The sequence below is a fragment of the Saimiri boliviensis genome, chromosome 9 (assembly GCF_048565385.1).
Source record: "Saimiri boliviensis isolate mSaiBol1 chromosome 9, mSaiBol1.pri, whole genome shotgun sequence".
Taxonomy (NCBI): domain Eukaryota; kingdom Metazoa; phylum Chordata; class Mammalia; order Primates; family Cebidae; genus Saimiri; species Saimiri boliviensis.
The window spans coordinates 58420193-58437523 of record NC_133457.1 but is presented as its reverse complement, the minus strand read 5'-3'; the positions used below and the strand labels follow the sequence as shown (position 1 = coordinate 58437523).

The 17331-nt window shown below is 41.0% G+C and overlaps 1 protein-coding gene across 4 annotated transcripts in view; it reads right to left on the bottom strand.

Annotated features, from left to right (window-relative positions):
- Positions 1-17331, bottom strand: part of CNOT10 (CCR4-NOT transcription complex subunit 10) — a 105336-nt gene that overhangs the window by 55462 nt on the left and 32543 nt on the right. For all 4 annotated transcript variants that reach the window (XM_003930920.2, XM_074405926.1, XM_074405928.1 and 1 more), the window contains 5 exons: positions 13980-14066; positions 13078-13161; positions 9857-9974; positions 4778-4927; positions 2706-2908 (listed from right to left, as the gene is read on the bottom strand). In XM_003930920.2, coding sequence (XP_003930969.1) covers positions 2706-2908; positions 4778-4927; positions 9857-9974; positions 13078-13161; positions 13980-14066 — 642 coding nt within the window. The remainder of the gene's footprint in view (positions 1-2705; positions 2909-4777; positions 4928-9856; positions 9975-13077; positions 13162-13979; positions 14067-17331) is intronic.

Below are 17331 nucleotides of genomic sequence, written 5' to 3'. Positions count from 1 at the left end.
TTTTTTCAGGAGGAGGAAAAGCACGAAGATATTATTGGTGGCAAGTTTTCTACCTGTAGTACAAATTGTGTGTGTTCATGAAGTTATGGCAACCAAAAGTCATCTTTACCATTTTAAAAAAATTATAAATTCAGAACTTTTCTAGAAAAAAGAAACAGGACTGGCAGCATATTAATATGGAAAATACTTAATCTCCCCTCCCCCTCCTTTTCCTCTAGGGGGGCCCTAAAAGTACTATTTCCAAAATCAGTTAATTTAAAAAGAAAATGTTAAACTTATGCCGGGCGTGGTGGCTCAAACCTGTAATCCCAGCACTTTGGGAGGCCGAGGCGGGTGGATCACGAGGTCAAGAGATCGAGACCATCCTGGTCAACATGGTGAAACCCCGTCTCTACTAAAAATACAAAAAAAAATTAGCTGGGCCTGGTGGCGCATGCCTGTAATCCCAGCTACTCAGGAGGCTGAGGCAGGAGAATTGCCTGAACCCAGGAGGCGGAGGTTGCGGTGAGCCGAGACTGCGCCATTGCACTCCAGCCTGGGTAACAAGAGCGAAACTCCGTCTCAAAAAAAAAAAAAAAAAAGAAAATGTTAAACTTTACAATCTTTCCCTAGTCCCAGAAAAAAGTAACTTGCTGGTTTCAAGTAAATACTAAAGAAAGGCCCCCAACACTTAAATTTATAAACAGATGAAAGAGAATAAGCAATTTCTTTTTTTTTTTTTTTTTTGAGACGGAGTTTCGCTCTTGTTACCCAGGCTGGAGTGCAATGGCGCGATCTCGGCTCACCGCAACCTCCGCCTCCTGGGTTCAGGCAATTCTCCTGCCTCAGCCTCCTGAGTAGCTGGGATTACAGGCACGCGCCACCATGCCCAGCTAATTTTTTGCATGTTTAGTAGAGACGGGGTTTCACCATGTTGACCAGGATGGTCTCGATCTCTTGACCTCGTGATCCACCCGCCTCGGCCTCCCAAAGTGCTGGGATTACAGGCTTGAGCCACCGTGCCCGGCCGAGAATAAGCAATTTCTAATTGCTTCTTGCATCTTTAAGAAGTATAAATTCTGCCTAGAACTGTTTATCAGTTAATAATTAACCAATAAGAAAGTTGTCTTTTAAAAAGCCAAGTATAATTAAATAAAGTCTTTCAAAGACATCATTCATCTTTTCCTCTAATGGTATACTCAAATCATAAACTACCGAAGTACTATGTATGAAAACTAGCAAACATCTCTTTAGCTCTTGTACTTCTCTGAAACTGCTGTTCAGCAGGAGGAAAGCCTCAACATTTGTATCACCTATGGCAGTCATGCAAGGTAAAGCCTCCAGATACCATACCTTCCCAATGTTTATACATGTCCAAAAAGCACAGCAAGAGCCGGGGGTGGGTAACAAATGGAAGATACAAGTATCTGGTAATTCTCATACAACTCATCTTTCCCCTATCTCCTAAGGATCCTTCCCAAACTGAAATTCAAAAGGTTTCCACCAACTGCCATTTGGAGATAATCTAAGCAGGGACATCAATGTAAACTGGCCTATTTTCATAGCTACCACGTGCAATCATGTATCTGAAATAGCCTGGTAATCCATAAACTCTGCATCATTTACTGAAACCAAAGTAAAACCCTCAGGCATTGAAGGAAACCCAGTTTAGTGCAGTTCTTTCCACATTGTGTTATCAGAACTTCTCTAACAGCAGGCTACACAACACTGTTCTTACACCAGCAGATGGCATGGCTCCTGACCCCTGCAGCAGCTAGCAGACCACTGTTCCAACAGACACGACTTTCTGACTGGCTTCAACTCTTTAATGTTGCCATACTTACCAAGAAGGAGAATGTTAATAAATGACTTTTTACATTTTCATTTTTATTTTTTTGACACAGGGTCTCACTCTGTTGCCCAGGGTGGAGTGCAGTGGCTCTATCTGATCTCGTTTCAACCTCCACCTCCTGGGGCTCAAACAATATTCCCATCTCAGCCTCTTGATTAGCTGGGACTACAGGCACTCGCCGCCACATCGAGATAATTTTTTGTAGAGATGGAAGTCTCAGTCTCACTATGTTGCCTAGATTGGTCTTGAACTCCTGAGCTCAAGTGATCCACTCACCTTGGCCCCCGAAAGTACTTGGATTACAGGTGTGAGTCATCGTGCCCAGCCAACAAATGACTTTTTGAAACCACATTTTTCCCCAGTGGTTAAAGAAGACGATCTATACATTCAATGACAGTTAAAAAGAGAATGATGATGGCCAGGTGCTGTGGCTCACACCTGTAATCCCAGCACTTTGAGAGTCTGGTAAGTGGGAGGCCACCTACCTCCCACCTACCTTGGGAGGCCAAGATAGGTGGATCACCTGAGTTTAAAACCAGCCTGGGGAACATGTGAAACCCTGTCTTTACTAAAAATACAAAATTAGCCAGGCATGGTGGCACGTGCCTGTAGTCCCAGCTATTTGGGAGGTTGAGGCAGGCGAATCGCTTGAACCTGGGAGGCGGAGGTTCCAATGAGCCAAGATCACGCCATTGCACTCCAGCCTGGACAGCAAGAGAGAAACTCCGTCTCAAAAAAAATAAATAAAATACAAAGAAATAAATAAAAGAGAATGATGTCTTATGTATGTTTCCAAGTTTCCTTTTTTTTTTTCACATTCCATGTAGTAAGTGGAGGTAAGATAGGGTTCAAAAAGATACCAAGCAGCACTCACCCCCTTATTGGCAGCAATGCAGCATTCAGCCAGCCGTAGCCAGAGGCGAGGATTTGCATGATAAACCTGAACAGCTTCAATCAGGCATTCGAAGGCAGCAAGAGGCCTTCCAATGTGAAGAAGCTGAATTCCACAGTTATACAGCAGCTCATATCTCTTATTGGTTAGTAACGTACACATGGGTCTTCCTGAAAATTTTTTGCCTAGTGATAAAAATTAGATAAGAATAAATCATTAGATTTAAAGGTAACAGTTACCTTGAAAACATTTATTCCATTAAGTACTTAGACACTACCATGTTTGAACACCAATAATCCTGATCTGATAATAGCTTTTACCAATGGTGGTTTCCATCCTCAACCCCCCAAATATTTTCCAGAGTCATCTCAGTTATCTATGCTGGCAGAGCCAGAGATGTCTCTTCTCATTTACCAGCTACTCAGGCAACAATGCTCCAGGAAGGCAAAGATAAGAGATAGGACCCACTCTCACTCCTTTGAATCTTATACTGCTTTTCTACATTTTTACTTTATTCTCTTTTTTTGTTTAATTTTTACTTTTATTTTTGTAGCAATGGGGTCTTTCTATGTTGCTCAGGCTAGTGTTGAACTCCTGGACTCAAGTGATCCACTGTGGCTTCCCCTAAATGTTGGGATTACAGGCATGAGCCATCTCGCCCAGCCAACATATTTAGAGTCTGTTAAGAAGTTTCCACTTTTTAAAATTTTCGGCTGGGCATGGTGGCTCATGCCTGCAATCCCAGCACTTTGGGAGGCTGAGGTAGGCAGATCACAAGGTCAGTAGTTCAAGACCAGCCTGGCCAACATAGTGAAACCGAATCTCTACTGAAAATACAAAAATTAAGTGGGCATGGTGGCACATGCCTGTAGCCCCAGCTACTCAGGAGGCTGAGGCAGAAGAATCACTTGAACCCAGGAGGTAGAGGCTATAGTGAGCCAAGATCGTGCCACTGTACTCCAGCTTGGGCAACACAGTGAGACTTCATCTCAAAAAAAAAAAAAAGAAAAATTTTTTTTTCTTCATCTTGGTTAACCATTTTATTATCATGTGTTATCACCTATTTATTCAGTGTTACAGTCTACTTTGATTTAGAATACATTTGTCATCAAATAGGTTATTATTTTTAAAAGCTAAATAATTGCTTGATTTCAGGCATTTTGGATCAAGGATCCACATGATAATAAATATTAAGGATAAACGTTAAGAATTTGCTTAAAGAGGCAAGGCGTGGTGGCTCACACCTGTAATCCAAGCACCTTGGAGGCCAAGGCAGATGGATCACCTGAGGTCAGGAGTTCAAGACCAGCGTGACCAACATGGTGAAACGCCATCTTAAAAAAAAAAAAAAAAAAAAGAATTTGCTTAAAGACTGTCAGATGCTAACCAACAGTATCACATGCAAAACTCTGCAAAGAATCTATAATAAGCTGGGCACAGTGGCTCACACCTGTAATTCCAGCACTTTGGAAGGCTGAGGTAGGAGGATCGCTTGAGCCCAGGAGTTCCAGACGAGCCTGGGCAACATGCAAAACCCTGTCTTTACCAAAAAAACACAAAAATTAGCCAGGTGCAGTGGCACGTGTCTATAGTCCCAGCTACTCAGGAGGCTGAGGTGGGAGGGTCACTTGAGCCCAGAAGACAGAAGTTAAAATGAGCTGAAACTGCACCACTGCACTCCAGCCTGGGTGACAGAGCTAGACTCTGTCTCCAAAAAAAAAAATCTATAATAAACCTAGTTTGGCACAGTCATGTTGTGACTAATCAGACATTCTGGTATATAATATTAACCATAGGGAATCACTCATTTTCAAATCCATGTAAAATGGAATGCAACTTAAATTTCTGGATAATTCAGAATTACTTTTAACACCTTGTAATTGCTATTCAAAGTAGCAACATCTACTAAAAATCTCCAGAGCCAAGCTTGTTATGTAAGATCAGAGTTAACTGTTCGTAAGTCTACAGGGTGGGTACTTCAACCACATTCATCCTTTTTAAATTATGCTTTTCTGAAGTAATAAATACAAACTGCCCCCCAGTACTGGGCTTACCTGGATCAGTGCTACCTGCACTCAGCTGTGCACAGACATTGTCATTCTCCTGCAGAGCCTTTTTAAAGTAGAATAATCCCAAATTGTGCTTGCTCATGGCAAAATGGATGCAACCAAGGTTATTCCAGAACATGCACCTCAAGCATTCACCTGAGAAAAACACAAAAAAAATGTGTCCACGGAAAAATTTCAATGTTGATGTTCCTCAGACAAGAATTGGGCTTATCTTTGCTGGGTTCACTCTGTTACCATTCCACTTACTACCTAAAGAACAGTTGACAAGGCATTTGAAATTTAGGAAACATCTGAAAAATTTAAAAACTCCTTTTAAAATCTCTTTTATTAAAGGTGATAAAAATTATTTTTAAAAGCAGCCGGGCGCGGTGGCTCAAGCCTGTAATCCCAGCACTTTGGGAGGCCGAGGCGGGTGGATCACAAGGTCAAGAGATCGAGACCATCCTGGTCAACAAGGTGAAACCCCGCCTCTACTAAAAATACAAAAAGTTAGCTGGGCATGGTGGCGCGTGCCTGTAATCCCAGCTACTCAGGAGGCTGAGGCAGGAGAATTGCCTGAACCCAGGAGGTGGAGGTTGCGGTGAGCCGAGATCGCGCCATTGCACTCCAGCCTGGGTAACAAGAGCGAAACTCCATCTCAAAAAAAAAAAAAAAAAAATTATTTTTAAAAACCAATCCTATTTTGTTAGTCTAATTTTGTTCTATATTTTTTCCTTTTTAAAAATAATTTTTTAAATAGACAGGGTCTCACTATATTTCCTAGCCTGGTCTTGAACTCCTGGGCTCAAGCAATCCTTCTGCCTTCGCTTCCCAAAGTTCTGGGATTACAGGCATGAGCCACCATGCCCAGCTAATTTTTAATAACTGTAGATAAATGATACAAAAATGCAAAAAACAAAAAATATTTCTCAGTAATGTAATGTTTATGCATTGTATCCACCAATGAAATATTACGTAGAAATCAGAAACAAGGAAGTGAGTATATACGGAAACTGCCAAAGTATATTAAATGAATGCAAGAATATGTAGAAAAGAACAGAGTGAGGCCGGGCACTGTGGCTCATGCCTGTAATCCCAGCACTTTGGGAGGCTGAGGCGGGTGAATCACTTGAGGTTAAGAGTTTGAGACCAGCTCGGCCAACATGGCAAAACCCTACCTCCACTAAAAACACAAAAATTAGCCAGGTGTGGTGGAGGGCGCTGATAATCCCAGTTACTTGGGAGGCTGAGGCAGGAGAATTACTTGAACCTGAGGGCTGGAGGCTGCAGTGAGCCGAGATCCTGACGTTGCACTCCAGGCTGGATGACAGAGTGAGACTCCGTCTCAAAAGAAAAAGAAAGAAAAGAACAGAGTATATAAAATCCTCCTTATGTTTGTTAAACCATAAGTCTCTACCAATTTTAATTCACACTTCTTTAAATACCACAGTGGCTAAGCATTTTCTCATGTTTGGGAATTTGTATTTTTTAGCCTGTATGTTGCCTCTTCTTGTCTTTTACCCTTAATTTTTTTTTTCCTTCCTCTGAGACAGGGTCTCATTCTGTTGCCCAGGCTAGAGTACAGTGGCATAATTAGGGCTTACTGCAGCCTCAACCTTCTGAGCTCAAGCAATCCTCATGCCTCGGCCTCCTGAGTATCTGGGACTACAGGCGCGGGCCACCATGCCCAGCTTCATTAATTAATTAATGAGATGGAGTCTTGCTCTGTCACCCAGGCTGGAGTGCAGTGTTATGATCTCGGCTCACTGCAACCTCAGCCTCCTGGGTTCAAGTGATTCGCCTGCCTCAGCCTCCTGAGTAGCTGGGATTATAAGTGCCCACCACCATGCCTGGCTAATTTTTGTATTTTTAGTAGAGACGGGGTTTTACTATGTTGGTCAGGCTGGTCTCAAACTTCTGACCTTGTGATCCGCCCACCTTGGCCTCCCAAAGTGCTCGGATTACAGGCGTGAGGCACTGCACCGGCCAATTTTTTTTATTTTTTGTAGAGACAGGGTCTCATTATGTTGCCCAAGCTGGTCTCAAGCTTTTGGAATCAAGTGATCCTCCTGCCTTGACTTCCCAAAGTGCTGAGATTACAAGAGTGAGCACCGTTCCTGGCCAATCTATTCCTTTATTTGGTTATGGATGTTTTTCCTGTTGATTACTAGTTGGTTTATATGTTAAAGAAACCTTCTGTTACATCTTTTTCAAATATTCCTGCCCACCTCTGTTTGTCATCTGTTTTGTGACTTGTTTCAGTATATGTATATGTGTTTACATTTTTAATGATACATTTTAATGTGGTCAAATTTAGCAATGTTTTCTAAACTCTATGGTACTTAGATTTTGGAAAACGTTTGCTCAAGCCTTCCCCATCACAAAATTAAAATATTCTTCCAAGTTTTGTCTTACTTTTATTTAATTTTACATTTTAATCCTTAATCTCTCTGGATTTTATTCTGGTGTAATGAAAGTAATCTAAGCTTTAGTATTCTTTTTCTAAATGGCTAACCAAACATTCCAAAACAATCTTTGCCCTTAATGGTATAAAATGCCTGACTAAAATGATAAAATTAATAATCATTAATAATTTATTGCTTAACACTAAAAACTAAAGGTAATCTTCTGACATAATTTTAAATGAAGAAATTACAATATTTAAAAGACAAAAACTAGGCTGAGTTTGGGGGCTCATACCTGTAATCCCAGCATTATGGGATACTAAGTAGCTGGGATTACAGGCACACACTATTGCACCTGGTTAATTTTTGTACATCGTGTAGAGACGGGATTTCTCCATATTGGCCAGGCTGGTCTTGAACTCCTGACCTCAAGTGATTCATTGGCCTTGGTCTCCCAATGTGCTGAGATTATAGGTGTGAGCCACCACACCTGGCCATCTTTATTTATTAATTTATTAATTTTTAGAGACAAGGCCTTGTTCTGTTGCCCAGGCTGGAGTGCAGTGACATGATCATGGCTCACTGTAACTTCGAACTTCTGGTCCTCCTGCCTTGGCCTACCAAAGCATTAGGATTACAGGCATGAGCCACCACTTCCAGCTCCTGCCTCCATTTTAAAGATTGACAATGACATCTACATCAAGAAAATCCTAAGCAAAGTTTTCTCAAAGTGTATTATCTTCTCAGTTTCAGGGATCATTTCATGTTGCATGTTAGTGGGCTGCTGAGGAGAAATTACGACAATGAAAACAACAAACTAAAATTGAGCAGAATTAGAAATGGGTATTCAGAAAAGAAAGAACACCCTCAAGAGAATCATAAGGAACAAAGTGCCCTTCTCCATCCTCCATCACTCCAGTGAACTGAAAGGGTAAACGGGGGAAGGTCTGAGTGTGTTTGCATGTATACTCATGTGTTTATCTAAATAGAATCCAAAACAAAACAAAATAAGACAAAACAAATAAAAAACCATATAGTTTACATTTTAAACTTGAGGCAAAGCACACATTTTCAATAGTTTATCCTCATTTCTTGAATAAATAATTTTCCTTCTTCTGCTCCATAAAATAGTAATGATATAAACCTAAATGACATTCACAATTTTTACTTTCATGTTACCATTAATATCAAGGGATTTGTAAGACTTTCTAAATAGAGGCAAGAATATGTAATAACACTTATCTTTCTAGCTTTATAGAAAGATTTTTGATATAGTTAATGATCTAAAGAAGTCATATGAATTGGGCAAGGTACTGAAAAAAATCGTATTATTAACTGCCTTTACGGCAGAAAAAAGTAAGAACATTATATATTTACTTAAAAGATCTCAAAGCAAAAGTCCAAGGTCCTTATAAAACAAATGAAAGAGCCAGCTGCAGTAGCTCACGCCTGTAATCCCAGCACTTTAAGACACTGAGGTGGGCAGATGACTTGAGGTGAGGAGTTTGAGACTGGCCTGGCCAACATGATGAAACCCAGACTGTACCAAAAATTAGAAAAATTAGCTGAGTGTGGTGGTACGTGCCTGTAGTCCCAGCTACTTAGGAGGCTGCGGTGGAGAATCACTTGGACCCAGGAGGTGCAGATTGTAGTAAGCCAGGATCATGCCACTAGCTCCACCTTGGGCAACAGAGCAAGACTCTGTCTCAAAAAAAAAAAAAAAAAAAAAAAAGAGCAAGTCGGGTTAAAGAAAAGTCATCTGGGGTCAGGCACAGTGGCACACCTGTAATCCCATCACTTTGGGAGACAGAGGTCACCAGATCACTTGAGCCCAAAAGTTTGAGACCAGCCCGGAAACATAGTGAAACCTTGTTTTTACAATAACTAAGCCAGGCATGGTGGTGCATTCTTATTGTCCCAGTGACCTGGGAAGCTGAGGCGAGAGAATCGCTTGAGCCCAGGAGGTCGAGGTTATAGTGAGCTGTGATTGTAGCACTGTATCCAGCCTGGGTGACAAAGCAAGATCCTGTTTCAAAAAGAAAAAGAAAAAGAAGAGAAAGAGAAAGGAAAGGAAAAGAAAAAAGTGATCCAACCTGGAAAAGTATCTAAAAAAAAGTAAAGAAAGCAAAGTAAAAGCAAGAAGTAATGAGGTTTCTTCTAAAGTAGAGACAAGAATTACTGGAATTTTTTTGCAGCAGAAATATTAAAACATTTTCATTGAAAAATTAGCATATGGCTGGGTGCGGTGGCTCACACCTGTAATCTCAGCACTTCTGGAGGCCAAGGCGGGCAGATTACCTGAGGTAAGGAGGTCAAGATCAGCCTCAGCCTGATCAACATGGAGAAACCCCATCTCTACTACAAATACAAAATTAGTTGGGTGTGGTGCTGCATGCCTGTAATCCCACTACTCAGGAGGCTGAGCCAGAAGAATCACCTGAACTCAGGAGGCAGATGCTGCAGTGAGCCAAGATTGTGCCACTGCACTCTAGCCTGGGAAACAGTGTGATACTCCGTCCCCGCCCAAAAAAAGAATCAGAGCATATACAGCCAAAAAAAAAAAAAAAGAAAAAGAAAAATTAGCATAAATCACTTGAAAGACTGGGTGTTGGGAGGTGGACAAGTAAGAAGGGTTAGAAGAGGAAGATAAAAAAGTTAAAATTTCACAATTTTCTTTTACCTGTTTTCATGAATCCTGGATGCTCAGCAATGTTTGAACTGTTCAATAGCTTCACCGCTTTTCGATAATTACCTCTTAAGTACTCAAAATTGCTTTTAAGAAAGAGAGAGGGTGCAGACTGTAGAGAAAATATAAACATTACTTACAATTGTTTTCAGATGCTTAATGTAGGATCTTAATTATACTGTTGTACTGACGTGTTCAAAACCATAAACGAATTAAGTCACAGTCACAAAAAACTATATAGTCTCTAGATTTTTCATTGCTCTCATTCAATGTAAAAGATTGAAACCTGTCAGAGAGTACTTTATAAAAAGAATTGCTAAGGGTTTACCTGAAAAAATTAATATAGGTATAAGTATAAGAATATAGTCTGTACCAGCCTGGCCATCATGGTGAAAGTCCGTCTCTACTAAAATACAAAAATTAGCTGGGTGTGGTGACGCACGTCTGTAATCCCAGCTACCTGGGAGCCTGAGGCAGGAGAATCCCTTGAATCCGGGAGGCGGAGGTTGCAGTGAGCCAAGATCATGCCACTGCATTCCAGCCTGGGCGACAGAGCAATACCACTTCTCAAAAAACAAATAAATAAATAAAATAGAGTCTGTAGATTATAACTGATTGTGTTCATCCACTACACTACTAACTGAAAATCAATTTGACAGCACACTGTGTCCTTCATTTTCATAGTTATTAGAGAGACTGGAGATCTTTCTTGTTAGGATACAAATGCACCTTTCATTAGAACCTACAGATATAAATAGTCAAATACTTTTCCAAATTAAAAAAAAAACAAAATGTCATTCTATAAATCAAAGAATTTTTCGACAGAATGCCTTATTTGTGAGCACTAATCTTGCTGTTCCAAAAATCACATTTTGATTGGTAGATTACCTTTCACTCATCCTAAGAATCCTCATGGTGGAGGATACTCTAAATAGTAGCACCTATTTAGAGTATGAAAGCATGCAGAGCTCTGTAGACTAAACATCCATTCAGGAGGACATCTTGAATCTTTATTAATTTATTTGAGACGGAGTCTTGTTCTGTTGCCCAGGCTGGAGTGCAGCGGCGTGATCTCGGCTTACTGTAACCTCTGACTCCTGGGTTCAAACAATTCTCCTGCCTCAGCTTCCTGAGTAGCTGGGATTACAGGCACGTATCATCACACCTGGCTAATTTTTGTAGAGACAGGGCTTCCCCATGTTGGCCAGGCTGGTCTTGAACTCCTGACCTCAGGTGATCCCCCTGCCTCAGCCTTTCAAAGTGCTGGTATTACAGGCATAAGCCATCATGCCTGACCTATTTATTCACTTAATTTAGCAACAGGCTTTCTTTCTTAATCCTAGTTTATCCTTTGCTCTGCTTCTTGCCCATCCCAGAGTTCTGGTCATTAAGGAAACAAGGTCTTTCAGTGTTTTCTTTTTTGAGATGGAGTCTCGCTCTGTCGCCCAGGCTGGAGTGCAATGGTGCGATACTGGCTCTGCAACTTCTGCCTCCCGGGTTCAAGCAATTCTTCTGCCTCAGCTTCCTGAGTAGCTGGGACTACAGGCACTTGCCACTACGTCCAGGTAATTTTTTGTATTTTTAGTAGAGATGGGGTTTGACCATATTGGCCAGGCTGGTCTCAAACTCCTGACCTTGTGATTTGTCCACCTCAGTCTCCCAAAGTGCTGGGATTACAGGTATGTGCCACCTCAGAGCTTATTCTTAGTGGTGGCTATTCCTCCTGAAGTTTTCACTGATTTAAAATGACCATTATATGCTGAATTATAATAATTTCCATTTGTCTTTCTTCTATGACCCTGGTCTCTATTAAGGCAGGAATTACGTCTTTTATCTTTTTTTTTTTTTTTTTTTTTGAGACGGAGTTTCGCTCTTGTTACCCAGGCTGGAGTGCAATGGCGCGATCTCGGCTCACCGCAACCTCCGCCTCCTGGGTTCAGGCAATTCTCCTGCCTCAGCCTCCTGAGTAGCTGGGATTACAGGCACGCACCACCATGCCCAGCTATTTTTTTTGTATTTTTAGTAGAGACGGGGTTTCACCATGTTGACCAAGATGGTCTCGATCTCTTGACCTTGTGATCCACCCGCCTCGGCCTCCCAAAGTGCTGGGATTACAGGCTTGAGCCACCGCGCCCGGCCCTTTTTTTTTTTTTTTAAAAAGGTTTGATAATGGCTGGCTGGCTAATTAGGCCATAATTGTTCTCAAAAATCACAGCATAGTAACTCAGTGACTAATCTGGATTGTGCCTGAGATTTCTAACCATATTTTCTCATGACTATACTTCTAAATTTATAGTTTTCCTAGAAGCATCAAGATTATTCACAATTCTGTTTCTTCCCTACACTATCTTAAAAATTATCAATGAAAGATTAGGGTGGAGGGTGTGGAAGGAAGGAGTAATTCTATCTCAAATACTTTAGTACTAGTTAAACTGAAGGTACTATCAAGCCAAAAGTCATTTGGAAGGGGCAGGTTTTGGCTACAGTTTGACTGTTACATCTTTAATAATAATAATAAATTTATTAAAGATGTAACAGTCTATTTATTTATTGAAGATATAACAGTATGTTTTTACTATTATTATTAAATATAATAATACATTTACTAACGATGTACAATGGCAAGATCTCGGCTAACTGCAACCTCCGGTTCCTGGGCCCAAGTGATCCTCCCACCTCAGGCTCCCCAGTGGCTGAGACTACAGGCACGCACCACCATACCTGGCTAATTTTTGTATTTTTAGTAGAGATAGGGTCTTATCATGTTGGTCAGGCTGGTCTTGAACTCCTGACCTCAGGTGATCCACACACCTTGGCCTCCCAAAGTGCTGGGATTACAGGCATGAGCCACTGCACCCAGCCATAAATGTTTTGAGTATAATACTAAAAAATTCTAAAATAACCTAAATGTCTAACGTTAGCAAAACATTTAAGTGAATTGTGAAAAACCAGTCACAGAACACTAGGCAGTTATTTAAAATGGTGGTTTTGAAGGTTACATAAAACAGAAAAGTGCCTGTTGTAATTTTAAGCAAAAAAAATAAATTAATTAAACTATAGACACAGCATTACTACTACTCCCCAACTTTAAAACAGCAAGGTTCATATCTGGCAATATATATAATAGACTAAGGTAAATTATTTAAAACCAACAAATACCCATAGTCTAAATAGGAAAGACACAAGTGAAAAACAAAAGTCCAGAAGAAACTTACATTTCCAGCGGTATTCATGACTGACTTGATTTCCCTTTTACATGCTTTCAGAGACTTCATTTGGATATAAGCTCGTACTTTATACTGTCAAAGAGAAAATGTTAGTATGTTAGAACTATGGTGGATTTATATAAAGTTTTACTTTCTAGTTAAGAAAATTAAACCCAATCTATTTACAACATGGTTATACTAATTACTTGCCAAATCAAGTTTAGAATTTTAAAAAATGCTATTTTCACTGTACTCTTTGAATATATTTCAAAATACTAAAATCATGGTAGAATAAAAACTTAGCTGGGTGCAATGGCTCACGCCTCTAATCCCAGTACTTTGGGAGGCCGAAGCAGATGGATCACCTGAGGTCAGGAGTTTGGCCAACATGGTGAAACCCTGTCTCTACTAAAAACACAAAAAACTAGCTGGGTGTGGTGATATGCGCCTGTAATCCCAGCTATTTGGGAGGCTGAGGCAGGAGAATTGTTTGAACCTGAGAGGCAGAGGTTGCAGTGAGCTAAGACTGTGCCACTGCACTCCAGCTTGGGTGACAGAGTGAGACTCCATCTCAAAACAAAACAAAACAAAACTCAACTACTCAAGTTCCAGGGAAAAATCCTATCAATCATCATCTGCACATGGCTAACAATGACTTTTAAAATTCCACAAGTTGATTTTATCATGCAGTATATTCACAGGCCATTTCTCTCAAAATGTATAGAGCAATTTAAATATATTATCATTTTAAGCAAAATATTTTTAGCATAAACGTGCTTCTAAACTACAATACGTCAAAGTCAAACAAATATATGTGCCTTATTTACCGCCTCCAATGATTTCATTGCTTCATTTATATAACTACAATTAAATATATGTGATGTATTATTCTCCTTTAAAATTTACAGTACCTGATGTATCTTTGATTTTGCAGCTTCTATTAGGGCTCCGCTTTCAGCTTTATGATTAGATCCATCTTTGTTGGTGTTATTACCAGTCTGTAGGGTGGTAAGACAAAGTTTACCAAAATTAAACATTTTGACCATAGTTTAAATCAGTGATTTCCAAGTAAGGTAATCTAAATTACCTAGAGAGCATTTTTTGCTGGGCGCGGTGGCTCACGCCTGTAATCCTAGCACTTTGGGAGGCTGAGGCGGGTGGATCACCTGAGGTCAAGACCAGCCTGATCAATATGGTGAAACCCCGTCTTTAAAAAAGAAAAAAGATAAAATAATAATAATAATAATAATAATAATAAAACAAATTACCTAGAGAGCATTTTCAAAATGTAGAATTTGTGGGGCATGGTGGTTCACGCCTGTAATCCCAGCACTTTGGGAGGCTGAGGTGGGTGGATCACTTGAGCCCAGGAGTTCGAGAACAGCCTGGGTAACATGTTGAAATCCCATCTCTACAAAAAATACAAAAATTAGCTGGGCGTGGTGGCATGTACCGGTAGTCCCAGCTACTCAGGGGGTTGAGGTGGGAAGATTGCCTGTGCCCAGGAGATGAAGGCTACAGTGAGCCGTGATTGTGCTAACTGTACTCCAGCCTGAGGTGGCAGAGCAAGAACCTGTCTTTAAAAATGGTGGAATCCTAGGTCCCACTCCCAGAGACTGAGGTTCAGTAGTCTAAAGTGGGTGACAGAAAACTCTACTCGTGAGAGGCTCACAGTTGAACATAATGATGAGCTGGTTTTATTTACTAATTTTAATTTTTCATAGAGACAGGGGTCTCCCTATGTTGCCCAGGCTCACCTCAAATTCCTGGGCTCAACTGATCCTCCTGCCTTGGCCCCTCAAAGTGCCAGGATTACAGCCATGAGCCACTGTGCCTAGCCTGGGCTTGTTTTAAAAAGCATGAATATTACTTAAGAAAAACTCTGATTAGGCCAGGCGTGGTGGTTCAAGCCTGTAATCCCAGCACTTTGGGCGGCCGAGGCGGGTGGATCACGAGGTCAAGAGATCGAGACCATCCTGGTCAACAAGGTGGTCTCTACTAAAAATACAAAAAATTGGCTGGGCATGGTGGCGCGTGCCTGTAATCCCAGCTACTCAGGAGGCTGAGGCAGGAGAATTGCCTGAACCCAGGAGGCGGAGGTTGCGGTGAGCCGACATCGCGCCATTGCACTCCAGCCTGGGTAACAAAAGCGAAACTCCATCTCAAAAAAAAAAAGAAAAAGAAAAAGAAAAACTCTGATTATCTTTCTAAAACCCAGAACAGAATCTATCACCCACTTCTTAAAACTTTCTCTGTTATGAACACTGCCAATCACATACAATCTGAACTTTCTAGTATTCAAAGTTCTTCAAGCTATCACTCATACTCACATTGCCAACCTCATCTCCCACTGCTCTCCACTGCATTTCTCTGGTACTGTCTGTTTCATTACCAGAAAGGTTTCCAGCACACCACAAACTCATACCTTTTGTGATATTCTCTGCCAGGCTGCTTATCCTGCTCCACCCACCCTTCCTTCTCTGACTTGTCAAATTGTTAACCATTTTCTGAGGCCCAAATCAAACGTCTAAATTACTCTGAAACATCCCCTAACTTCTTTCACCTCTTTCCTCCCTGTCCATGAACAGATGTTGCCCAATTTATCTCTTCCTAAATCTCAGATCCTTGAAAGCGAGGACTGCAATGTTTTTGTTTTTGTCACCTTAGTATCTAGCAGAGTACCTTATAAGCTGGCAGAGTACATAAGCATCTGCTAAACTAGATAATATTTAATCAAATACTAAAGTACTGAATATAATCCCTTTTTTTTTTTTTTTTTTTGAGACGGAGTTTTCCTGTTGTTGCCCAGGCTGGACCCAGGCTGGAGTGCAGTGGCACGATCTTGGCTCACCGCAACCTCTGCCTCCTGGGTTCAGGCGATTCTCCTGCCTCAGCTTCCCAAGTAGCTGGGATTACAGGCATGTACCACCATGCCCGTCTAATTTTGTTTGTTTTTTTTTTTTTTTGAGACGGAGTTTCGCCCTGTTACCCAGGCTGGAGTGCAATGGTGCGATCTCGGCTCACCGCAAACTGGGTTCAGGCAATTCTCCTGCCTCAGCCTCCTGAGTAGCTGGGATTACAGGCACGCACCACCATGCCCAGCCAATTTTTTGTATTTTTAGTAGAGACAGGGTTTCACCATGTTGACCAGGATGGTCTCGATCTCTTGAACTCGTGATCCACCCGCCTCGGCCTCCCAAAGTGCTGGGATTACAGGCTTGAGTCACCGCACCCAGCAAAATTTTGTATTTTTAATAGAGACGGGGGTTTCTCCATGTTGGTTAGGCTGATCTTGAACTCCCAACCTCAGGTGATCCTCCCGCCTCAGCCTTCCAAAGTGCTGGAATTAACAGGTGTGAGCCACTGCACCCAGCAAATATAAATATTTTACTGCACAATGTTTTGGTAAAATGCTAAGGTTATTCAACTGAAATCCCTTATGAACACATTCTTAAATTGAAAAAAGTAATGCCAGATATTTATTTTCTTTTTAAACGTCAAGAATGTACACTGGTAAAAAGACATTGACAATGTTTCCTGCAAACATTCCTTTGAAAACAAAGGGGCAGAAAAAGGAAGAAAGAAGGGTCATCTCTTGATAATCAGAAGCACAAGCAATAGAAAAAACATGAGACCCAGGATGTACTCATACTGGGCACCAAGTCTCTCACTAGAACATGGTGAAGCTTAAACATTACAAATCTATGCTCTTGTTTTGTTGTTGTTGTTGTTTTGAGTTGGAGTCTTGCTCTGTCTCCCAGGCTGGAGTGCAGTGGCGTAACTTTGGCTCACTGCAAACTCTGCCTCCCAGGTTCAAGCAATTCTCATGTCTTAGCCTCCAGAGTAGATGGAATTACAGGTGTGCACCACAATGCCCAGCTAACTTTTGTATTTTTAGTAGAGACAGGGCTTCACCATGTTGGCCAGGTTGGTCTCAAACTCCTGACCTTAGGTGATCTGCCCACCTTGGCCTCTCAAAGTGCTGGGATTACAGGCATGAACTATCACGCCCAGTCACATATGTATTTTTTGAAGAACTTTAATGATGAAATTTTCCCTAATGAAAGCTACAGTGTTTATCCAGATTATTGACTCTATTGTCTTAATTCCAATCTTTAAATTCTATAAAAATAATATCTCATATATGAAAAGATACTCAATGTACATCCTTAGTCATTAGGAAAACGCAAATCAAAACTGTAACAAGATACCACTTCACACCTACTAAGATTGCTAAGTTTTTTTTTTTTTTAAGACAATAAC